Raw genomic sequence first — 26149 nt, forward strand, 5'->3', positions numbered from 1 at the left:
GTTAGAATTAGTTCAGTTCAGCCAGACAGAACACGTCCTTCACAAGGAGGGGTTTACATACATCCACAATCACTTCAAAGAATACTGAATAGTGCAATTTGCCTTTTTCTCATAGCTGTCTTGTTTTGTTTCACTACCTGAAACTTTCTAGTCCTAATCTTGCTGTACCATGTTTAGTGCCGTCTCCGTTGCATATTTATGATGAGCTTCTCATCTTTCCCTCATTCTTCCAGCCTCACAAACAAACCAGAAAGCAATCAGACACTGGAAAATCCCCAAACAGATAAATTAATGTATGCTACAGCTTGACGCCTCTCGCTTAAGTCTTGTTTTCAGCTTTTTAAGTTCAGTATTTTTATCAATCTTAAGACCATAGTCTGTGATTTTCCAGGCCTCTTCGTAACGCTGCATTTCAAAATTATATTGTGCAATCTTATGAAATGTTTTGGTTAAAATTTCCCTGCCAGGGCCATTCACGATGCTGCACAATGCCAGGGATTCGTCTAACTGCAGTGCCTCGATGTACTCCTTCACTGCTGCTTCTTCCTCAGCCACTGACAGCAGCAGATGTCCCTGTGAGCAGTGGTCCTCCACCCGTCTTTTAAGGCTGTTGTGGCCGTGCTTCTGGATCACTTTTTCCATATCTTTTAAAGCTTTGTGGTATTTTTTCAGGTGCGTAAGGCAAGCAGCCCTCTTTCTGAGATACTTTGGATTATCTTTGCTTGTCAAGACAGCTAGGCTGTAATAACCAAGAGCCTTCTCGTAGTGACATTCTTTAATCAGTGCATTTCCTTCTTGGGCTGCTACCTGTGGACAGAAAATTACTTAATATTAGAAGTGAAAAAAGAGTAAAATAGCTAGTCTGGACTGGCCACAGGTGGACACAGACATGAAGAAATTCTGGATACTTTTTCAAATGTTGAAATTGCATCTACTCGGAGAACATATAATCAGCATATTTTTTGCATGCAGATATAAAAAATCTTGGATCAATGGGCACTTGCTGTTATCTCGAGTTTCTGAACCACTCTTCTTTGTTTCTGCATGTTTTGTTAAAACTTTCTCGGAAGATTTCTTCTGAAGTTGTTTACATGCCTTAGGAATGATATGTGAACTGAAAACTGAATGGACTAAACTCTAAAAGTAGATGGTGTTCCCTTCATGGAACAAAATTTCTGCCATGGTTTTCTCTAACAGGTGACTAGATAGATGGAAACTGCATGTTCTGGTCAATAGATGGTCAGCCCTAAGTACTGCCCCACAAATATTTGCATGTGCTAATAATGAGGGTTGGTCTCTACTGAAGTTTACCCAAGCTATAGGAAAAAAAGGCCAACTGATGGCTTTGCTAGGCATTAATCTCAAGTGCAAGTGAACTATCTGCCCTGATCTGACAGGGAAAAACAACAAGAAAATAGAGAAAGCAGAAAGAGCCACATAATTTTTAGGTTCATGAAGGTCAATAAAGAAAACTCCATTATAACTATTTGCCTCAAATGGATTTCTCATTATTTCCCTTTATGGGTAATGAACAAAGCTTTTAACATGCTGCGACAGAGCGAATATTTAAGTTATAAACAAGGCTGCCACGAGCAGCTTAGGTCTTACAGAAGGCTGAGCTGAACAAGCTGAGACTTCAAGTACAGGATAAATGTTTTCATCGGTCTCGTTCCATGGGATATCACACATTGCCTTTGGATGCTTGTGGCTCCCCAAAATTGAGCTAGCCCAGTCACTGTCTCCAGAGCCACGCTTGACAGTCAGCTCAGGTCTTCCAGTCTCTTTGTGTGCCTCGTCTTTTTATTTTGGTTGACATAGATTAGAATTGATTGCTGCTTGTCTCTGAGCAGTAAATACCAGAAGACAGACTGAGAAGCATTTGGAAGAGGGTTGGATGTTTTCAGAACAGTATGGAGCAAGTCTTCCCTTCTTTACCTGCAGACCCTATTAAGGTTCCACGTACCGTGAAGGCATGTGGAATGGCAACTTCCACCTTGGGCTGGTGGCCGAATTCTGACACAGCCCTTACAGATTTTGAGACCCTTTCATAGGAGTCAGCTCTGGATGTCCCATGGCACGTCAACAGCCAACAGAGAGCAGCTCTGAGGATCCGGGCTAGGAGCAATCGGTCATGATTTAGCCTTTGACATAGGAAACTGAGGGGTTGAAGCTGCACTAGTGGCAAGCAAACTCCCTTCCTCTGACCTTTTGCAGTTTAATAAATTTTTCAGATTCCTATTCCCATGTGGCTCTCCCAGTTGTTTACAAATTTCTTACCATGGGACCCCTTAGACTATAAATAGTGGAAGAATTTTATTGCTTTGTTTTTCATGAAAAAAATCAGTACATCAAGGAGCTCTCCTTCCTCCACCCTTTCCTATTCAGCATATGTAGAACTATTTTTAGGTTTTCAGACCAGACTCCAGGGTAATTATGACACATTTCTATAATGCCTGTAATCTCCAAACACTCTAAAACAATGTGGCAGTAATGCTTTTGTTGCGGAGACTGTTGAGACTGAGGGCTGAACGTAAACCACTGAACTCTTCTTTGCTTCAGTCTCTTGTGAGCTGGAGGAAGCAGGAAGAACGCCCTCCGCTAGAGTGTAGTTAGAGCCATGGCAAAGTAAGGACATCGTTGGGGTTTTGGGCACTAATTCTGTCTTAACCTTTTCTGCTTTTACTGAGAAATTCCTTTCACACACACACACTGGAATAACCTTGCAGGCAAAAGGAAGTGCTACTGGAAAATCCTTTGAGACACCAGGCAGGTGAATTAACCAATTCCTCCCCCACCCCAGCAAAGTACATACTTAGGCCCTTGTCACAAAATACATGTAAAAAAAAAAATGTTGTGATTCTGGGCTAATCAGTAATAAAAGTAAACACACTCAGTAAATCTTTGAAGACTAGAGAATATGAAAAGGCTCTCAGGTGCTTGAGTCCAAATGTTTATTCAGTTGAACAAAAGCACAAGATTAAAGATTAAAAAGAAAGAAATTATTTTACTTCCAACACTGGTATTGAGTTCCAGTCTTGAAATCAGTCCAGCCACCCCTATTCTCTCAAGTGGCAGAGAAATCTTTCATGATAAATAAGCCACCAGTAAGGAGTTTTATTCCAGACCCTGTTCCACAGCTGCAAAAAAAAAAAAGACAGAAATAAAGTGCCACTCCTGTTTTAAAGGTTTCACTAATCTGTGGCACCAGTGAGTTCCTAATACATCAGTGCAGTTTAAGCTGTACAAAAATTAGTTTGGTTTTTTCCTTCTCTTTTTTTTTTCCTTCATTGCCAGCATAAGCAAATCTCTCCTGTGATTTCTCAGAGAGCAGCATGGGTGGACTTAGCTGTGAGACGAGTGATGCAGCAGCAAGGGAAATTCAGCTCTAAACCGTATCTTCATTTATAGACACCTCCTTAGGGCCTCCATAGACACATCCTTGATTGTACCTTTATCAACTTGATACAGTGAAAGATTGCAAATTGGCTCTAAAGTCCTCAAACTCTTTCCCATAAGACTGAACTTTTTACATTATTCAGAAGAGAGGGGCTCTTTTCTCTGTAATGGGGTATGTCTAGGGACCGGTAAATTAATACTTGTTTACTTATATCCTCCTGCTGTTTTGCTAAAACACATACAAAGTACTCCTCTCAAGATGCATTAAGTACATCAGCATGTTGTTTGTTTTATAACCTGGGAGAAAGCATAACAATATAGCTTCTCACCAGGGCGCACACGATCTACAAATTGAATAAAAGGAAGCAAACTGATTCTCAGAACACGGAGCTTCTGGGTAATCAGAATTGCAGATGCTTGAGTGAATGTTAAAACTCCTCACCATCAATCTGACCTTATCCTGTCTTATTATTGGAGATGCTTTCTCAGAGATGGATGCACTTTGGAGGCAAAACTTGAAAAAAATACTGAAAAGCACATACTTGGGTGGACTAGAGCAATGTGCCATTTTTGTGTCAAACAGTTCTAGCAAAGAAAACCAGTACCAACTCAAAGGCTAGTCATTTTATGAAGATGTGAATATATTTAAATTTCTAAATGTAACACAAAAGAGCAAAAAAGGATTGAAGCATTTAAATGTGACTGAATCAGAACCTTCAGTTTTATTTCACCAAGAAAACGAACAAAACACAAACTCCCCTTCCCCAGAAGCCAACTCTGAGCACCACGTAACTCATCCAGAATACAACACGAGCAATGATCTTGTTAAATCTCCTGCATTTTAGTGTTGGGATTAAGCAATGTCTCATGCTAGGGAGACCAACAAGAAATTCCCCCAAGTGGTAAGAAGTGGTAATGATGAATTATTAGAGACTGAAGCAAGGTCACTGCAATGAAAGAAGTTTGGATTCAACTCCCTGTTCTGGCTGAAGTGAAGGCTGGAGGAAGAAGCCAATTTTTTTCATGTTCATCTGATAAATGCTCTTCCCACACACTTCTGTTCAAGATAAGGCAGGGAAAATCTCTGCAGCCTAATATTGCTTCCCATTTCTTTCCCCACTGAATCCACAGATGTGGCATCAAAAAAGGATTGTACCTGAGCAAGATGCTGCTGCTGTTTGGTGTCTACGAAGTTCAGGAGAAACCCCAACTCCTTTTCATCTTTCTTAGCCAGGATGCTGAGTGAGCGAGCTGCCCCTGGTACGTTGCTCTTCTTCAGCTGCAGGACAGCGAGTCTTGCACTAGCAAAGTCATCAGCAAGAGAGTGGCCAAATGCTTCCTGAAGATGCTCGAAGGCCTCTTCATACCTTCCTGTTGGTTAACACCAGTACAAGCTATGTAACCCATTCCATGGGGAGAAAGAGACATCAAGAGAACTTACTAAAGCAGGACTTAGGTAGCCTGTCCACATCTAAAGGTAGTAATTGCTTCATACTCTTTCCCAAAATATTCGTAAACTTCTCTTGAAAAGTACCACACAACAATACACTTGCCATTTAACATTCACTTTCTTTTAATTTACTGCTCATTCACTTAGTCTGATCACCTAAGGAGAAGAATAGGAACTTACCATTTACAATCAAAACATCTGTGTAGAAAATGTGACATTGTGCCTCTTTGCAAATTTTAATTAGCGCTTTTGCAATCACGAGAAGATCCCTGAGGGTTTCTTCTTTTGAGAGGTCTTTAGTAGCAACTAGCTCAGTCAGTGTGGCCCTGCCATGCTGAAGAAGCCACTGAGTGATCAACCCTTGGGCTTCATGCCTTAAAGACAGGATTGCTGGGATCACTTCTCCTGCCTCCACCTTCAGCGCCGAGATCAGATCTTGCACTGCCTCCTATGGGAAAACAAGACCAAAAAATGAAATTGTAGCAATTACTATGCATTGATAACGTGTTCTTTCAGATGCTTTCAGTTGTCTGCTGTCCCACAAGTCAGCTGCATGCCTTTGGAAGCTCTTTGCTCTCCTCTGTCCTTGTGCTGCATTTTTTCCATTTGCAAAGCTGATACAAGATCATAAGGACAGGTTCGAATGGCTGTTTCCAAAGTGTTTTGAACTGCTCAGATTATCATTGAAAAAAATTCTTACAGCAACAAGAAAGGGATGCTGTGAATGATTAAGTGCAAGCAGGATTTGGCTCAGCCAGGATAAACCAGCACAATTCCACACACCCAACTGGAGATGCACTATTTCCAATTCAGTGTAGGGTCCGTGTGGTGGGCAGGTAAGTCTAAGGCTATTGACCACATTAGGAGCAGATAAACTCGGCAAACATCTGCCATGATTTCCAGGCATTGATACACTGCAATCTACAAAGTCCACTGTAACACTAATTGCACACGTGAACTTTTCACAGATGGAGAGGGTCTCACTAAACTTTGAAACTGTTCTTTGTTTTTCCTCTTATTGTTAAATTTCATCTAACACATCATGTCATGAAAATGTGAGATCAAATATAGGGGAGCATTTGCAGCATTGCAAATCAATGCATGGCAGTGACAGTAAGATCAATGATTAAGGTTTAGTCTTCTTCTCTCTAGACTTGGGAAAGCAAATCAGTAACGTCAAGGGGGCTACTTGTACACCCAGCCAAAACAAAAGCCTTCACTGACCAAATCACCGGCAAATCAATATAGTGATTATACCTTCTGCTGCTTCAGAGCAAGGTAAATGAATCCTCGTCCACTCAGAGCTTGCACATTCCTAGGGTCCTCCTTTAGGATGGCATTAAAGTCAAAAATAGCAGTTTTCTTCTGGCCAAGGCGCCCGTAACATCGAGCCCTGATGAGAAGGCAATCTTCAGCATAACCACCTGGGAGAGAGAAATGCAGCTGTGCTTACTTGGAAGGTCTCACATCTACCGCTGTAAACCAGGGTAGAGCAAATCCCAGTGTGCGCAGACCACTGAGCCCCAGCAAAGGGCTTCAAAGCGGCTCAGTGAGAATGATGCGGAGACCTACATGTTGGGTTACAGCGACTGCAGGAATGAAAAGTTCTGGAAATAGCTAAAAAGATGTATATATATTTATATTTACAGAAAGAAAAAATAATTCTAACTGATTTACAGAAGCAAAGGGAACTTTGATGACAGTAGTTGTATGGCTGCAATTTGATTTATAACTGTAACTGTCCTACTGTGACTCAACTTTAACTTTCCAGACAGGAACAGGAACCACACTGTGCCAGGCACACCAAAAACACAGGCCCCACTTCAAAGAGTCTTCAGTCTAGTTAAACACGCTAAAAGAACATTGTAATAAAAAACTGAATGGTTGGAAAGGGTAACAGAATGAAAATCATAAAATCACATTGCTCAACTAGCTCAAACGCTTCCTGGTTTCTAATAAAAACAAATATAAATGTTGATCAACACTGTCTCTCTTCAAACAGCTATGACTGTTTTTCTGATTGCTTCAAGGTCTCAGCAAGAGTAGGTCTCCTCTGGAACAGCGAAAGGAAGCAAAAGGAGTGGCCTGCAATTAAGTACTCAACCTTCCCATGCAAGCAACTTTTTTTTCTACCTTCTCTGGGATACCTCGACTCAGCCAGCTGACAGTACAGAAACATTCCTTGTGTGCCAGTTGCCATGAAACTGCTACTATCAATTTTTTAGGAGGTATGGAAAGCTTTACCCTTTGTTATTATGCCCTGAGGTCTTCATGCATTTTCACGGGGACCTCTAAAAGACAGCATTGTGGTGCTGCCCTGGAAAACAGCAAAAGGAAGACGAGGCAACTGCAAAAGGGAATGTCTTCATATCTCCACATCTACCCCTCCACCATGCCCTTCTCCATAGACATCATTAATGTGCAAAAAATGGAGGCACCCTACCAATGACATGATCATCATCTCAGGATCTGAGCTGGATTAGGATCCAATTCATTAGAAGGAATCCTGGGAGATTTTAGTATGAAGAAATAGGAGCAGCACAAATGAGAGAAGAAAGCTCTAAGAGGAAGATACATGAGGATAGAGGCACAAGGCCATTTGGCTGCTTTAATAAAGTGGAGTCAAAAGGTACATGTTTTGGATAAAACAGTAATCCAGATGGAATTGACTAATTTACTGCCACACTTAATGTGCGCTGGGATTTGTGATACTAAGATTCTTTTTTCTCTGCTTTCAAATAAGCGCTGCCCAAATAAACACAGACAGTTGACAATGAAAATCACTGTCCATTCATTCATTCACTGGTTATAGAACATATATCTTTCTGCCCCTTCCTTCCAAGGCAATTTTTATAAGGATCTTAATTTGCCCAGGGTTGCAATCAATAACTGTGCCATCCCAGTACTGGATGATAAATGATCAGTGCCACTGTAAATATTTTTTCATAGGGAGGTCAGCAAACGCGGCGTCTTGCAGCTGTCTGCAGAGGTGAGCCAGCAGGCAGGCTTCTAGCAATTCTTTTACAATAATGAGGCTTTTTCTCCCTCCTGATATGCTCCAAAACTTCTGTACCAAAGATGATTATCACTCTGGAGCTCTATCACTTGGATCCCATAAAGACAATATCTATTTCTTAACAAGCATCTTTTCCAGCAGGTGAGGAGTTGATAAGCTGGAGCACAGGGGCTGTGAAATGGAACCATCTCAATGCAATTAACAGGTTTTTTTTTTTCCCATTTTCATACACCAATCTCTCTTCTTCTCAATGCTGCTGTCCTAACGTTTGCTCAGAGTGAAAGGCAGGTTGCCATACGAACATGGTTTTACTTGGAACATGCCAGAAGCATTTCCATGTTAGCCTGATCTCTCTCCTTAGGAAAAGCCAGGATAATGAGGCATGGAAGCGCGTGCATTCACTCTTTTGCACTGGAACTACACATTCATTGGTGTGTTGGAACAGGAAGGCAGGTTGCTCGCTGCAATGACTGTATTTACAGTATGTTTATTCTGATGAAACAGGAGGTACCAAATACATTTTATTGGTAGGAAGGTTTTCAGGGTACTAATCGATGTAACAAACTAAGGCTGAAACAGGGGAGCCTTCTACTCCTGCACTGCTTGTCTCAAATGGGCTGAAGCTGGCTCTGTTTCAGTAGCTTTTCCAAAATACTTACCAGCTAGCATCCTCTAAAAGTTATGCAAAATAAATAGGAGGAAGGCTTCTTTCTTCTGAAAGGGGGATTTCATCCCTCTAGATGATTTTGTGAGGTGTCCCTTCATTCACACTCTTTCAAGGACTAACTGCTCACAGGGACCAAATTCCCCTGTCATTTATCACAAGCTTGGCTTTGATCTCTTTATGAAATAATTCCGTTGTATTTCAAAGAAGCTCTCATCTCTTTCGAGATCAAGTTTAATTCTCTGGGGAAACATTTCCAAAAATATAGTCATCCAACCTAGCAGTTAGACAACAGGATCAAAATGCCCTGACTTCTCTTGACATCACCAGGCTTCCGGCTTACCTCAGTCACCTGTGTGCAGAGCTACTTACTGAAAAAACAAGTTTTATAGAAGGAAAAATAATTCTGTAAGATATTCTTGAGACGTTTCTCTGTATTTTGAGCATGTATCTGTTGCTGTGATAAAACAGCCTCCCTACATTAAGCACAGAAGAACGCCCTCGCCGTTCTGCTTTTCCTTCACCAATGGAAGAACAGCATTTCATTGCTTATCCTAAAAGGGTCTTTTAAACCACAGTAAAGAAGGAAAGCATGGCACATAGAAAAGAAAATAATCTAATGACTCTGAGAAGATAGCACTGCTAACATTAAAACATGTAGTTTGTTCAACAGCACAGCTGTACTTGTGAGAAAATCTGTGACCATATGTATGAAAAAAATTATGGTTACAGATCAATTTGTACAGACCAATTACTCAGAAGCAACCTACAAGAACCAAACAGTAATCGCAGTCTGATGTTTGGCAGCAGGTCTGCAAAAGACTGTAAAGTGTAACGAAGACATATATTGTGTTTCCTGTACGCTCTACACATTACATTTCTGGAGCAGGAAAAACAGGGAAATGATTAGATTGCAAGCTTCAAGCCACCAGCTGGAAATAGATCGATTCAGGATGTTAAAGATCTTTTCCAAGTTATGAAGGAATTGTGGGTTCTCTGTGCTGATATGACCCTCTAAGGGTGGCTTTGCCTGAACTTAACTTTTACTGTTTGAAAAATGCAATTTAAAATAATCCTCAGATGTGCTCCAGGAGGGTTTTATGTGCCAAACAACAGAACAAAATCACACGCTGGGTCTTCTGGACAGGTGAAGAAAAGCGGCTGATGTCCCTGTAGAACTGAACTGAACTGAACCCTTGCAACCCATTTCAAGGAGTTCATAAGCTATTTACAGGACAGTAAGAACTGCAGTCGCTGTTTAATTGCACTATTTCATGGTCCAAGATGAGTTGCTACTTTAAACAAATTTTACCCTGCTTTTCACCTGCCTTTGTAAATCTATTGTTTCAATCTTCTCATTGGGAAAATGAGAGATGAGAACTGGTGGGACCCACTTGCCTCCCCACTGACCTGATTTCCCATAGAAGTAAATCTCCTGTCAGTATCTCGATAACCCTACCTGAAGCGATGATGGCAAAGGAAAGGTAGGCAATGGCCTCTTTGATGTCAGTGTCCTCCTGTCTGTCCTTCAAGACGGTCAGCGCTCTGAAACGGCAGTGACTTTCCATCAGCTTCCTGTCTTCGTCTTTGAAGATGTCCATGATTGGCAGGAGGCAGGAGGTATCTCCAATTCTGATCACTTTCTTTAGCAGCTTAACAATGTGAGAGAAAAAGGCAGAAGAGAAAGATTGGTATGGAAAGATAAATGAAGTCATGCTAAAGCTGGAAATATTACTGTCTGGTGAGATAAGTATGCTCTTACCCAGTGCCTGACGTACAGTATCTTTGCCTCCATTCCCTATTACTTTCTCTATTTTTATTATAGATACAAGTGTCTGGGTGCTGACAGGCAGGTGGGACAAAAACATTTTGAAATTTTCAGTGACACATGTCACATATGTTCCATCTAGAACTTGTAGCAGAAGCTGCAGATAGGAATCCAAATTCCAAGGGCAACATATGAACTCTAATAAATTCATGTCATTCATTAATAGTCTTCCCAAAGGCAGCAAATTATACAAAGTTTATATTTTTCATAGGGAGTTGTGGTGACAATAAAATCTTTCTCTTTATAGCTAGTAGAATTTATATGGGATTTTAAAAAATGCAATAGTTCCCTCTGATGGCAGCACCTGGTAATTCAGCTTTGTAATCCTCGGTAGGAGAATGAGCACGTTGGAATCTCTTTCACGGTTTCAAGCACAAGTCATTAGCCACTAAAGACAGAAAACTGCAGACTGATGTTTAAGCTTCTGGTTTTGTTTCTTTCCCCACCCTCCCCTACAATGCTTCATTAGGATAATCAGTTAGGTAGTAGTTCTGCCTACTTTTCTCTAGGGGAAAATTACCAATCCCATCAATATTGTCACCAGGGGCAGGATGCTCAGTCATGCTCTGCCTCGTTAAAGTCTCTGATGAAAAGTGCCATTAAATAGCATGTGATGAATGGGCTGTATTTAGCTGGGACTCTTTGTGTGGCCTGTGCTACAGACAGAAAGTCCCTCTTAAGTTCTGCCACGCATCTTCCGTATCAGCCAAAAGGTCTGTTGACCCTCTTCACTGTTCCATCACTGGCCACTCTCTCATTCTCTCTGCTAGCCAGGTGCTCCTTACCTGGTTGCCATCATACATGAAACCTTTCTTCAGTTGCAGAAGTGCGAGTCTAGCCAGGACGGGAGACCTTTGTGGATTTCTGGAGAGTGCTAGTGAGAGGAGCTTGTGAGCTTCTTCTACACGGCCCATCTGGTACAGGGCATCAGCACAAAGGATCCGTGATGCTTCATCGGAAGCATCCAGCTCCACCAAGAGAGAAGCCAGCTGGTAAACCCCAGGGGCATCTCTGGAGGGAAAAAAAAAGAAAAAAAGAAAAAGAGAAAGACCACCTTGAAGGAAAAAATACTAATAAGAGTAACTGAGCCTCTTTGTCTCACCTGGAAGCTACGAAGCAGGTTATCAGTCCAGTATCAAAACGGATGATACATTTTACCATGTCCAGCACCACTTAATTCCATATTCATAATCCTTTTTTATAAAAACATGCTCTTAAGCAGTTGTGTCTCTAAAGAAACGTTAACAAATTATGATTCATATCTGTGGTTGCAGCTGATACCACAATGGGAAAAGGAAAAAGGAACGGTGATAGTGAAAAAAATAGTAAAAGATCATTTCTAATGAAGAGCCGTATGTCTGATGAAAAGCTTGTGTCTGTTTGTGGGTGGGGTGGGGTTGTGGGCATTTGTTTTGTTTTGGTTTTGGTGTTGGTGTTCTGGGATTTTTTGGGTGTGGGTTTTTTTGTTTGTTTTTTTTTGGTTTTTTTTGTTTTGTTTTGTTGGTTGGACTCGATGATCTCAAAGGTCCCATCCAACCAAAAATATTCTGTGATTCTGTGATTCTGTTAAAATTTGCATGGACTGGGAAGAGCTGTGTTAATAGGCAGCTTCTTGTTTTAGCAGCAGTGACCTGTGTCTAAGGGGGCCCGTGGCTGTGCCCTGATCTGCCAGTGCAACACTGAATGAGTGAGCATGTTCTTCTGTCCTTCAGTCATACCACTGGAGAGCAGGCCCCAAGTACCGGGTGGGAAACGAGCATCATGCAGCTGAAGAAAAAGACCATAATAACACTAAAATTATTAAGAAACTAAATAAAAGTGGGTATCAGTTGTAAAGAGCAGCCACCTGAGATGAACTTTCACGTGCTATTTCCCACTTCAAATTTTCAGTTTTTCCCCATAAATATTAGTATTTCACTTGCAGAAAAAACTGAGAAAGTAAGATAAAAATCCAGTTTTGGAGCAAACGGAAGACTTCCTGGGGTGGTATCGGACAATACTTCGAAAATGAAACACTGAAACTTTTACGTTTAAATAGCAGCTTGTTTTGTGTTGGAAGAAATAAAAAACTAATAGAGATACTACTTTGATGAGCAATCTCTGTCATATTCCCTCTAGCATTTTGCTCACTCCTAGCTTAGGCCAATTGGTATATTATGGATTACCTTCCACAAAAAGATTGAGCTGATTTGGCTACGTGGATCCTACCACATTCTGACAGACCAGCAAAACAGTATTTTGCTGGAACAGCCACAGCTATGCAGTTTTATTTCACCCCATTATGTTTATTAGGAACGTTAAACAGGTCTATATCCTTTTCTCAGTTATCTGAAGCAAGTACCCTCCCTGCTTCTCAAGCTGCTCTCTTTCTGTTAGGAATCTGCACAGCCCAGTTTCTTTTTCTGCCCTCAAAGCTGAACTGCCTCCTGGGTACCTCTTCTTCTGGAGCATCTGCTGTCCTTCTTCTTGCAGAACTTTTAGCAGCAGTCCTCTTTGGTTCCACGGCACGTAGGACTTTATTGTGAAGATGGTTTCTTCCAGCTTTAGCTGGCAAGCTGTGATATAATCCAGGGCTGTCAAGTAATGGCTGCCACCAGAAATCCGGATAAGTCCTCGCCCACATAAGGCTTTAATACAGCTGTTGGGATGGGGGGAATCATGCTCAATGACTTTTTGGAAATCTTGCAGGGCTTGCTGATGGTCATGAGCGTGGAGGGAGCAGAATCCTCGCAATGCTAAGAGAGTATTGCAGTAAGTTTTCTGCTCTTCTGCCAAGAGGTGGTCACAGATATCCAGAGCAGTTCTGATATGTCCATGCAGGAGATGGCAGTCTGCGAGCCGAACACTGAGCTCACGTTTGGACCCTGGGGAGACCTGAAGGAGGAACTGGACTGTCTGGATGACAGAAGGGAGTAGTTCAGTACCACGATTGCCTCTGAGTTCAGTCCGAGTACGCACAGCCTCCCTGTACGCTGCAAATTTCACCTCCAGGACAGTTCTAGCCTGTTCTTCAATCCTCTCGGTGTCATGTGGTGAGAAAAGCTCTTCGAAGTGTTTCATTGCCTGGGCAGGGGTTGCTGCAAAGGCTTCTCCTAAATCCCGCATCATTTCCTGCATCCGTCCACCCAAGAAGAAATATGCAGCAGCCCGTTCCAAGAGCAGACCCAAAGCGTTCTCATCTCTGAGATTATTATCAGCGGAGAAGCCCTTGAGGGCCTTGCTACAAACTGCCACGCACTCCTCAAATTTGCTTTTTTTAAAGAGGTAAGCTGCCTGCGCCCTGCAAACACAGATATCATCCGGTGCCACTGCAGACAGGAAGTCGTAGCAGTTGCCCAGCCACTGGTCCAAGGAACTGCAATCTGGGCTTTCCTTTGCATATGTTGAGAGATAATTTGAGAAGGCCTGGGTGACCTGTGGCAGGTGTTCCCTTTGCCTGGTACACACATAGGCCACTGCCTCGGCCCGATCCATCACAAAGGCCTGGACATAGTCCACAACTCCCTTCTTAAGTTGTGTTCCTGACAGCACCCATGCCAACGCCCTCAGCAGCAGGAGTTCCATTGAATACTCTGGGTTGGCCTTGAGCAGGGTATTGCATTTACTCACCACCTTCTCAGAGCATCCTCGCCTGAGTAGGGTCTCCAGTTTATATATTGTGGACACCACATTTTCAGGACTTAAAGTGGAGAGAAAGATGGCAGCTATTCCCACACTGAGGGAGACAACAGCCAAGTTCTTGCTCTGGATCTTGGGAATCTGACTCTTGCCTTTGCACCACATCTCCAGAGTGGCTATCACTTTTTCCCAGAGCCCTTTGTCTAGGGAGTTCACCTTCTGTACTGCTGTGGGGGCACTGCAGCTGAAGGCAGCCGTGTAGAAAGCAGTGGCTATTGGTAACTCCTGCTGCGCAAGATGGTGGTCCCCTTCTTTGCAGAGCAGTGCAGCAAGCTCCTGAGGTGACATTTTCTGCACTTTTATCTTCACCAAGCAGCATCACACATGTAATTTGGTTCCTGCCTGTAAAACAGAAGATCAGCAATGTGAGGGGCGGTGGAGCACAGTTTTTTTTGCTTGGGGGGCAGCTTTCCTACTGACAGCCACAAGAAAGCCTAGGTCCTGTGAAAAGCCAGTGTTTTGTCACTGACAGGCTTATCGGGGAGCAAAGCCAGGAGAAGAAACACCACAGAGGTTCTTAGTCCACTGCCATGTAACATTGGCTAGAAAGCAGCCACACAACCTTGTCAGTGTTCCTTGCCCCACTGATGTAGGGCTGCGGGGCCTGCTGGGCTTTGCCCTCCCTGGCCGAGATGTCATTTTGATACATTTTTAATCATCAGATGGTATGTCAGTGCTGGTGGTGGACACAGAGGAGACAGAACAGCAGCTCGATACTTTGCCCACCACTTGCCTTTCCTCTTTTGCCTTGGAGAGTCAGGAAAGGTAGAAGAAAACACGCACTTTCTCCCTGTTTCCACCTCAGGAGTCAGTGAGATAGATGGGATTTAGGGCTAGGACAGCACCTGAGCTCCAGAGCCTGTCCTCACACACCTGGGGCCTATCCCTCCCGGTGCGGGCCCCTCCGGAGCGCCGGAGGTGGCCGGCGGGGCGCGGCTGCGCGGCGGAGAGCACAAATACCTGAGAGCGGGGCCTCAGCGAGGTCCGCCGCGGGCCTGTGAGGGGACCCCAGCGCGGCCTTCTCCCGCCGGGGAGCTCCTGAGGCGAGGCGAGCCGGGCTGAGCTGAGGCGACGTGAGGCGAACTGAGCTGAGGTGAGGCGAGGCGATGGCAGCCGTGGACGGGACGGGGAGCGGGGGGCCGGGCGCCCCGTTGCCTGGAGACCGCAAACACTGGCGGGGAGCCACCTCAGGCCTGCGCGGCGGCGGGGAGCCATGCTGTCCGCCTGCCCGCCGGCGCCGGGGGCTGCCTCGCCCCGCGGCCTGTTAGGAAACCCGCGGCTCGGGCCGTGGTTTCGGCCCCGGGCCCCCGGCCCTGCCGCCGTTGGGCCCGGCGGTGCGGGCCCGGCCAGGCCGTCCCGCCGCGGGGGACATGGCGCTGGGAGGGAGGGCGGGAAAGGGACCTTCACCTCAGGGAGGGTGAACCGGGCCCCTGCCGTCTCGGCAGGACTAGAGAAAGTGAATTAATTAGTTACCAAAACCAGCAAACTCCGCGTGTGGCGGAGCCTGTGATTTTAACCTTATTTTTTTTAATAATAAAAAATGTTTTTAGCAGTAAATCGCTTGTGTCTTTAGGAGTGTTTAGAGCCCTGATGTTCTTTTAAGCCAGGGCCATTTCTGAAGTCCAGCCTTCTCCTTATCCACGTTCTTTGACATTCAAAAGAGAAAAAACTCTTTATGATTAATAGAGACCTTTTGCTTTTTTATTAAAGAGTTTGCCTATTACTTTGATTTGATTACTTTCATTTTAATTACCCTAATTAGCCATCATGATATAATTTAGCATTGCTGTCACATCAGGCCACAGGTGATATTACCAAGAAAGACTTGAGGGCATAAAAAGGAACGGTTCTGAAATAGAAATCACATTAAAAGGAGGTGGGCTGATCAAATGCCTGTGCCTTTTGGCCCCTCCGCCGAGGTTCAAGCACAGCTTGTGGGAATAAAAACGAGTCTGGTGCCTTCAATGGATTGTGGTCCAGGCTGCGAAAATCATTACCCATAATTTGACTTTGCTGCATGACTGAGTGGTGTGGAAGTTGCTTCCAGCCATCTTTTGCCTTGTAGATACAAAGAACGTGGAGGATGCCAGTGTCCTCCATTCATCATTTCTAGCATAAAGAGTCCCAGTCTAGTTAAGAATCTGATGTGCTCATTGCTATACAGGGATGGTTTAAGGGATGTTGTTACAACTTGTATGTGGAAAGGTAGCAGCAACATGAAGAAATAATTTTGTTGACTTAAGGTTATATAGCGGGTGGCATGAATACAGCCAATTTAAAGTTGTTCATCAAACTTAAGCTTAGATTAATTCAGGTTCCTAACTTCAGTCCTCAAAGGAGTAGGAGGAACAGCATCTACAGGAGTTTGGTGCTGATGGAAAAAGAGAGTATCTTTCTGGTGGAAAGTACTGTGGCCTGGTGTGATACCTGAGGTGTATGAATAGAGCCCAGTGTGAAAACCTGTTGTTATAAGCGGTAGAACCAGCAATGTAACTTAGAGGCCCTGGCTCCTGACATTTTTCTCAAGCCACCAGAAAATTTGCTGTTTGTCTTGTGGGGCGAATATGGCAAGCCCTGTTTCTAGGATCATAAAAACATGTGTGTGGCAGGGGGAAAGTGTGGAGATGTTTATCTAAACATTAAATATTAGGTATGCTACACACTCATGAAATATTAAGTATAATACGATAGCTCCTCATGATGTCTTTGATTACTGATAAATTTTTAAAGGGAGGTGGGTGGGCAGGGAGTAAACACAGCACAGCAAGTGGGGGGCTTTGCAAAGCAGGAGATGTACTAAAACATGTCTGCAGTAATCCTTTTCGAAGAGACATGACTGAGAAATCTTGCACTTGTTTCTTTTAAAGGATCTTGGTGCCTACAGTGTGTGTAACAAGTCCCTTCCCTTGGGGCTTTTAAATGCTAGGTGTAGCTAGGACTTAGGGTGAGAAACCAGTAATATGTGCATTTGGTACAGAAAACTTGGCTTAAAAAAGAAGATAATGAACTTTGGTAGGAAGGAGAGTAATGGAGTAGATAATTAGTAACTGGCAAAAAATATCTTTGATTTATTTGACTAACATTCTTCACTCTGAGCTGTACCTGGGTTGGGGAGCAGACACCAAATTGTGCTGTTGTTGAGGCTGGTGTAAGCATGCAGGCTAGTGAAGGAAGATAGCTTGTGCTAAATTATACAGGCTGGGTGAGTGACTGCCCACAGCACTGAAGTCAAGAAGCTCTGGTGATGTACTGAGCCGCTAAGCCACATGATGGAATTTCATCCCTAGGCGTATTTAGTTCCACACCCATGGTCTGCCAGGAGAGTTAGGCTGCTGGTGACTCTGTTGTCAAACTGAGTGGGGATATTCTTCTCTGGTGAGGGAAATCTGCACCCCTGGCACTGTATCCCCAAGACCACAGCTGCTGCTGTTCCTTTGGGTTATAACAGCAGATTTCAAGTGGAGATCTCTATGCTTTGTTATTTACAGATCTACTTCCTAATGTTCTCTTGTAGGAGAGCATATGGGAGACATTTCTTTTCTGGATGTTCACGTTCTCAGCCAGCCTTTTACACGCTGTTCTTTGTACACTGTGACAGACTGCTGTTTGCTCAAACCTTTCTGCACCCCAGATAATCACAGAAGTATAACACATCCTAGGGAAACTATAAGGTGATTAAATCAGTGTTTGTGAAGAGCTCTGAAACATGTGGGTGAGAGGTGGCGTAGGTCAGGGAAGAAGTGTGAGCCTTGTCATTTTGTGGTCTGACCCAGTTACTCTGGATCTGGTTGAATATTACAAAATTTACCCCTTTGCTCAAGCTTCTCAGTAAGGCCTTGAGGAAGTGGCTATCTTAATTTTTCACTTGACTTGACCTGGCTTAAATATAGATGTGTTAATACATTAAACATCCTGGTGCTCTCTGTGTGCATAAAGGTATATGGTCCCCGTAAGCCAAAATGATCTCTTTATGCACTGGACTGTTTTCATCAGTGTTCACCCCAATAAGGATGATAATATAAAGGATTGCAGGGCTCCTTGATAAAAAGTAGGATTAAGATGCACTTGAGCAGGATTACAAGAAAAAGGTTGTCGCTCCATTAGAGAAAGAAATAATCCCTTTGTTTACTTTCTAGAGGTTAAAGCAGTAACAGCAGAAACCCCCCGAAGGTCACCACACACATACTTTGCTGTCTCAGTTACTGTCTATGATTTAACTGTGGGATTCGGCAGCGCAATCGCATAATTTAATCAGTTCTTGTGCTGGGAGTCCTGAAGCACCTCTCTGTATGAGGCAGTAAAGTGGATCTGCTTACTCGTCAGACAGATAGGTGTGCTTGATTTTGAACAAAAGGTTCATGATGTGACTGAAGTGTTTCCAAGGAGTAATAGTAACTTTGAAGTTTAGTGGCTGAACCTGCATGTGGTCCTTGAATACCTGTGAGGGGTTCAGTCTTCTGCAAGGTTTCAGTTTTCCTTGTCTGCTCCTGTAGGTTTGATGTGTATGACCCTCAGTAATAATTACCTTTAATAAGCTTGTGTTCAGTTGAAAAACAATTGTTGTAACTGAAGAGGACAAGCCAAACATTGCATTGTCTGAGACCTGAGAAGGAAAAATTCCCTTAAAGCAGTTAGAAGTTAGTCCGCTTCCAGAGTGTGTGTACCAAGACTATGCCTTAATAAAGTGTCATCTGTGTTTCCCTGACACTCATGAGCCAACGCCTCTCCTCCCCTCTGATGCCACATCCTCTGATGCAAAGGCCCAAGGGCAGAAATTTCTGGCTGAAACCTCCTGCTCTCAATTATTTCACTAGCATTTCCCAGCCCGGCTTTGCAAATACGAGATTTTCTACATGGAAACTGCTGAAATCAATAGCAGTTGTGCCATGTATAATCGGGGAGCAAGGCTAGTCTCTCAATAGCAAAACACCATACACTAGATTTCACATCTCTTCCACCCTAATAGCCAGCCAGGCTGATTTTCAATGAGCTCAGCAACTTTTTGTCCAGTGAGGGAGTCGTCAGAACAGGTTTGCTTGAACAAAGTCCTCAATACACCAAGCAAGTGGTGGTCCAAAAAAATAACCAGGCTCTCTGCTTCCTTTCTTCCCAGTGCAAAATGGCCATTATCAAATTTCAGGTTTGTGATACGTTGTTTGCCATGTTTATTTAGGTTATAAGCTTTTGAGGCCAAGGATGTTGTCTGGTATGATGAGTCCGATGGGCTGAATCTCAGAAGTGATCTCCCAGCACTGCTGTAATATGAAGAATAACAAACCCTGAGGTATAAAGAAGGAAGCTGTTACAACATCTCAGTAGAGACACTGCCAACTCAAATTAAACAGCTTTAACCAGCCTGCTTTATTCTTCCTCTGTTAATATTGAAACTTACTGCTTTTATTTCCTCTTTATTTCCTCTATAACCCTACTTTACAAACAGGGATAAGAAAACGTTGTTAAGGGATAACTTATTTGGTTACACTAAGTTTCCAACTCATAGTGGTTTGAACTAAGTTTATCAACCAGCCATGGGAACATTAATCACCCAGAAAAATGGCACACAGTGAAATGACTTTTCAAAATGTCGTTGGTATAATTATCATCTTGGCCATTACATTAAATGCCACCATTTATAACTGTTATGTTTAAGTATGCAAACAGTAATTAACTTGGTAATGAACTGAGGACCCCTGTGCCTCTCTTCCCTGAGCTAATTTGCATGTTAATTATCATTAGCAACCAGGGAAACAAGTTATAAACAGCTTAATTAGCAGCTTAATCATTTTTACAAGAAAATGTGCTGCACTTTGATACATGAGCAAGAGTTAGATTAATGAAGTCAGATGAGCATGTTTTTTCAGCACTGTTCCCTGGTGCAGCACTGGGCTTGTACCTGGGCTATGGGGGTGAAACACTCGTGTGTGCACACATACACACACGCACATGTGTGCGCACACTCTCCTCCAGGTATCTGTGCTCCCTTTCACAAGCCGGTGGTGTTTCTGCAGGAGGCTCTGTCGGCGTTCTGAGGGGAACTGCCCTTCTCCTCCCTGTCTGGTACCAAATAGTTCTGTTAAATAGATACTAGGAAAGCCCAAATTCCAGCATGGTCAACCAAAATGCCACGAGTCTAGTTTTGATAGCAAGTCTTGCTTAATCCTGTTGTTTCCAGGCCCCCTTTGCTGTGATTTGATTTGATTCCACTTGTATTCTGTGCTTCAGGCAAACTGTTTGGACCATTGGCACCGTTTGGGACATGAGGGCTGAGCTTGGCTTCCTGAACAGCATTAATTGTGGGTGTCTGGGAATTATTCCACGTTAGTTTGCCAAGAGCACTTCTCACTTGATCGAGAATCAATCATTTGATGAAAGGCAATAGGAGTTTTGTTGTAACATGAGAACACATTGTCCAAGGAGGTTGTGGAATGTCTGTCACCAGCGATTTTAGGAATGGGTTAGATTTGGGATGGTTTGGGTATTGTTGGTCCTGCTCCAGGATAGAATACTGCCTGTATTCTACCCTGAAAGCAGACAGTTTTCTGTGATGTGGCTGCAGAACATCTGTGATGGGAGATTGGGAGATTTGGAATCTGACAAAACTCGTTTCACTGCAGGTTTGATCCAAAAATCAGGCTGGCTTCCTTATTCCACTATCTAGGAGTTCTCTCCTTCATGATAAAGATGGTCATTGTTATGATGTGTAAAGAAATATATGCTTGCACAAAATTAAACTTAAAACGTGTTACAACCTTGATGCAACTCTCGTTACTGGTAATAAAATGCCTGTCCTTCTGCCGTGACAAGCCGTTACCAGCAGAGGGTACCAGTGCACTGTTTGTAAGGATAGAAATTGACATATTTGGAAATCTCTTCTTTAAATTATTTTTTATTTTGTGTGATCAACTGGGGCTAACACAAAAGCAGGAAGCTGCTACCTTTTGAGGCTTGTGAGTTCAGCATGCAGAATTTGCCTCGAGTGACTGCTTGCAAAGTCCTGACTTATAGACAGAACGAAGGAGTTAATGGGGGGGGCGCTCAAACTCAAACATGCAAAATCAAAATCTTTGTCTATGGGGGAAAAAGAAAACAAAAAAAAGAAATAAAAAAGAAAAAGTAAATACGTTTATCTGCTGGCACATCACTAGCCCTTATTAATTCAAGGTAGTTTGTAAGGATGTGTAAAACTCTGAAAATTCCCACCTCAGGCAGGGCAGGCTTTGAGTTGTTAAGCTGGAGAGTGAAGTTGAGTGAACTCTGTGGAGCTGAGGAGAGTTGTGTTTCTGGCTCTGGAAGTTGAGCGAGATCTTACACTGCAGGAGCAGCTTCCTTTCAAAACTAGGAATTTAGCAAAAAATTTTTCTTAAGAGCTTGTGTAATTTATAATAACGCAGAACACCTCTAATGCCTTCCAGAGTGCCTTGGGTTTTGTGTTTGCAACTGTCCTGCCTCCCAAAAATGAAACACGGCACCGAATCACTCTGTGCTGAACGCTGTATTCCAGCCCTGTTCAAGTCAGCTTGGCTGCTGACAACAGTAAAACCATCTTTTTAGTTCTGAGAGTTTGTTTGTGTAGCTTTGACCCCAGAGATACTATCCACCTTGTGCGGTAGTTGTCTGTTGAACTGAGAAGATAACCCAGGTCTCACTTTGACAGTCCTGTTGTGTTTTTGAGTCTGCAGAAGCCCAGAGCTGAGTGTGTTTGGAACAGAACTAGCTGCTCCCTGCTAGAATTAGTCCATATAGTTCAGGGCTCACCCGAAAAGGGAGGAAGCTTGCATAAAGTATTTGGTGATTTACCTGATCTCTTAATAGCCAGATGAGATCGGATGCTGGCAATTTATCCGTTTTCCTCAGATACCTTGAGAAGACTTTTCACATACTTCACAAATGCAGACACAGAAGACATCTGTTTGGGTAGTTTACCAGCTGAGATGATGATGGCAGAAGAAGGGAACAGCTGAGAAACTAAAGTACTTGTAGGTTAGTGTGTAACTTTCCCAAAGAAAAGACAGAAAATGCTGAAAGGGGAATGAATTGTTGCATGAGCCAAGAGTGGCAACCAAGTCTCAAGTCCCAGCATGGCCCAAGCGATGGCCCAGCCAGTGAAGCATGGCTGATTTACACCAGCTGAGGATCCAGCTCAGTGTGTTTTATCTCCTCTGCCACTGGCCCCCATCACTTCCTCACAAGGGGCACTGCCCTGCGGAACGGCAGCCAGCAAAGAGAGAGCTTCCTGTGCTATGTTTCATGAATTCTTTATCAGCTCGTGTAATCAGATAGCATGGCTGGATGTTGATTTTGTTACGGTACCTGGAGCGAATCTCTATATGTTAATTTAAAGCCATAAAACTACAGCTTAGGGTTTCAGCATCCTAACTGAAACTTCCTCTTCTTGGAGGCATTCATGCTACAGCAGAATAATAATCATCATAAAAAAAGCAAGATGCAGATAAAATGAAAGTGCATTGTTTAAAGTAACCCGTAAATGCCAGGAGAACTCTGACACCTAGTGCCGAGCACGCAGCCCTGCTGAAGGATCTCTTTGGACTTTCTGCTTTCTTTTACCAGTAGTCCAGCAGAAGCTCCATGAGGAGACCTGTCGTTGTCAGAAATGTGGTGTTTAGTCTCCCCTGCCAGAGAGTGTCCTCGTCTGAACTGTCACTCCGTGAAGAGCACATAGTGCTTGGCACAGTGGGGCTGTTGTTTCTGGTCAATGTGATTTAATTGCCCCTTAGACATTCTGCTGTGGAGATGCTGCTGAGGTCGACAAAAGAATTAAAAAGCAAGGTATTTGTTCTCAAACTGTTAAATCTGGATCCTGAAAACACTGACTGTCAAGGCAGTCACAACTGCAGATAGTGTCCTTAAGGTCTCCTGTCGGTTAGCCAAGAGTGGGGCAGGGGAGCATCATGTGCTGCACCCCCCAGTCAGGGTCCTGTCTCCCCAAAAGACCATTTCTGCTTAGGCAGGGGTACGGGACCTCTTGGAAGCGGAGCAGCAAGGGTAAGGCAGCACCAGCCTGCTGAGCAGACTGTGCACCAAATGCTAGAGCAGATCAAAGGGAAAAGTAAATCATAGATTGATAGATGCCTTTAGTTTATAAGTTATTAAGCACCAGGTAACAGGTTAGATTAATATTGTGCCTGGAGGTTTCTTTTTTGCTTCTTTTTTTCTCTCTCTCCTTTTTTAAGAATTGGAGAAAACAAAATATTTTTCTAATTAAGTAAATCTACAGTGCTTGCTAATGGGGCCCGTCTGTGTGCTTGTCACAGGGCACAGGGAGAACTGGAATAATGATTTTATTTTTTCATTAAATAGAATTATAGGCAGTTACTCAAAGCAACTGTGAGTCTAATTGAAAGAAAACCATTTCTTCTTAATTTACTTTCACGGTTCTGGATGATAAAAGAGTGTGTTCGCTGGAAAATTAAATAAAAAACACAACACGAGGAAGCTTGAAATAATGTTGCTCAGGCGCAGGTGGGCAGAGAGAGCACAGTAGTTTTCCTGCTAGTTATTGGTGATTCAGATACTAGTGTTTCCTCTTGCTCTCCAAAAGGTGCATTTCTTCCCAAGGGACCTTCCCAAGGTTTTGTTTCAGATTTCCCCCATTTCACTTTGTGTTCCAGTTTGTTTGTCCATCTCGTTAACTGTTGTGGCTTGTCTCTTCTTGTAGGGCTGGGTTATTACTGCCCCTCTCCCACCGTGACTGACAGTGGTCAGGTATCCTCTGTATCCCAAATGATTCCTGGCCAGTTCAGGCACTGGAATAACCAGGATCAGCAGGAGCAGGTTGCATGGAGAGCTGTCTGGAGTGCTAGTCCTGCCTCGGGCAATGCCAGACTGTGCTGCTAAAGTCCAGAAGTCACTATAGGTGAGTTTGAGAGAAACCAGATAGAAAATTCAACGTGGAGGGATGCGTGTAGAGCTACCCCAGGAATTACTCTTGATGTGGTGTGGGAGATAGTGTGTGTCTAAAGGCCTGTACCCAGAGAGGCGGTGTGAAGCAACAGTCAGAGCAGGGACCTGGGACTCTGAACCCCCGTGGGTGCTTTGTGAATACATTGCTCTGGTGAAAAGCACAGTCTGGGGCACGGGCTTTCCTTTCACTGGCATTACCAAGCCCTTCAGTTCCAAGCACCAACCTTAAGCTCATGGATGCAGCTTTTTGCACCCAGGCTCGAAGGACACCTTACAGAGTTGCTGACATCTCACAGGCTGGTTGGATTTCTGTTCTCTGACTAGGGCTGCAGCGAGCAATTGAGGTTTGATGGCACCTTTCTCAGCGCTGAATGGCCCCAGAAATCCTTAGGTGCTGCACAGGCACATGAGGGGTTAAGAAAATGGGAACTGATTCATTCCGTGGCGAGGGTCCTTATCTGGCCCTGGTGCTGCCTCTGAAAGGGACACATCTGGTAGGGTCACAGCATCAAGGAATGGCTGCAGCGCTGAGGCGAGGGTCTGTTTCCACTAACTATTTCTGCTACTTCTTACACTAAGTACTTCCTAAAAAAGGCACGGGATAATGTTTCACTGTGGCTGCTGTTAGATTTACGGGGATACCATTTGCTCCAGCTCTTGGATTCACTCAGGCCGGGACAAGATTAAAACCAACCCTTCAATTTCCTTTTTTCTTTAGGAAATTAACTGTGGCTTTTCTGCTAATGAAAGCCCAGAGACACAAGCTTATTCAGGCGCTCTGCTGGCTTGGTGTGTTTGATATGTCTTCAAGGTGCACCTGAAGGAAACAAGAAGTTAAGGCAGCTATTGGCAATTAACACTAAGCATTATTTTCTGCCTTTTATGAATGCCTGGGTATATAAAGAAGCCAGAGCAGGGCTTGGACTTTTCACTTCAGGAAATGCTCAGTCTTTTCTGTTTGAAAATAGGGTAAAGAAAAAAGCAGTGAAAACTTTCCACAAAACAAAACCTGTTTTGACTCCATCTATGTCTGTGTTTCTGTGATCCTGTTACACTAAAAATCCGTTTCATTCCAGTTTCATCTTTATTTCTTCACATTGCGTAATAGAAAACTAAAGAAGTAATTTCAAAAGAACTTTGGAATCTTCTCTTCTGCTGAAATATTTCTAAGAAATGTTTTTGTAACTAGCTTTACTTGAAAAGAGCTGCTTATTCCAAACTGTTCTGCTGCTGATGCCATGAGGCATCCAAGGGAAAGAACATCCCTCTAATACTCCTTGCTCAGCTGTGTCCTGGGTCAGGACAGGGCAGTCACTCAGGACAATTCAGAGCAATGGGACAAGATATTTATATTTTTCCCATCAGTAGACTTAGTTGGGAGTTTTCTGACAAAAAGCGTTTTCACTGGAAAGTGCCGGTTCAGCCAAAATTATTTTTCTTCCATCTCATTCCCAGAAAACACTGGTTTCTTTGTTTTCTTCTGCTGCTGGAGAACCTGGGCCTCTGGGATCAATGGTTCCAATGCTGTCCCAGTGCAACCATATCAACTCCTCCCTTTGGAAAATATGAAGCCTTCCAGGTAGTCTGGATGAGAACTGGACACCGTAAAAATCCCCATGGAGACAAGTGAGCTGTGACTCTGGGATTCAGCTGAACCCTGGCTTGTGTTGGCTTTGCAAGAGACTTGCCAAAAGAAGGTCGTTGGGATTTTTTTGTTTGTTTATTTTTCATCAGTATCTGAATGGATGGGTTAGTTGCAGAGAATCCCCAGTCAATAGACTCACTGTTTCTTACTGACAGTAATACACCGGGAGGAATGGATGACCAGGCCCTTTGGATTAGCTCCTTTTTTGGGTTTGGAAACATACCTCCAGTCCAGTTTGTTGAGATGAACAGAAGTGAGGGGAAGATGTTACTGAATCTCCTATTCTTATTAATGGGGAGCCTTCCCCCATTCTGAACACCCTGCCCGAGTGCTGTGGAGAATAAACAATGTCCTATGAACTACCTGATAAATGCTTCTTTCAAAATAAAGATTATTTTTTTCCCCAAGCTCTTTAATACCTTTCTAATCTGAAGTACAATTTTTCTCCTCTATAATCACTATATTAAAATTTAATACCAACCTTTAATGTAACATACTAATGGCAACCTGCGTATTATGCAGAAGATAACTGCCTTGCAACAGAGTTCAGT

At 43.4% G+C, this 26149-nt stretch overlaps 1 protein-coding gene across 1 annotated transcript; it reads right to left on the reverse strand.

Annotated features, from left to right (window-relative positions):
• Window positions 1-288: 288 nt before the first annotated feature.
• Window positions 289-14320, reverse strand: TTC34 (tetratricopeptide repeat domain 34). The gene is made up of 8 exons (XM_074161778.1): window positions 13986-14320; window positions 12789-13574; window positions 11140-11365; window positions 9986-10178; window positions 6104-6270; window positions 5027-5294; window positions 4553-4767; window positions 289-807 (listed from the first exon to the last, which is right to left on the reverse strand). The coding sequence occupies exons 1-8, from the start codon at window positions 14318-14320 to the stop codon at window positions 289-291; spliced, it is 2709 nt and encodes a 902-aa protein (XP_074017879.1).
• Between the last annotated feature and the right edge of the window lie 11829 nt (window positions 14321-26149).

Source organism: Numenius arquata, chromosome 20, assembly GCF_964106895.1.
Source record: "Numenius arquata chromosome 20, bNumArq3.hap1.1, whole genome shotgun sequence".
In the NCBI taxonomy this organism is placed as follows: Eukaryota; Metazoa; Chordata; class Aves; order Charadriiformes; family Scolopacidae; genus Numenius; species Numenius arquata.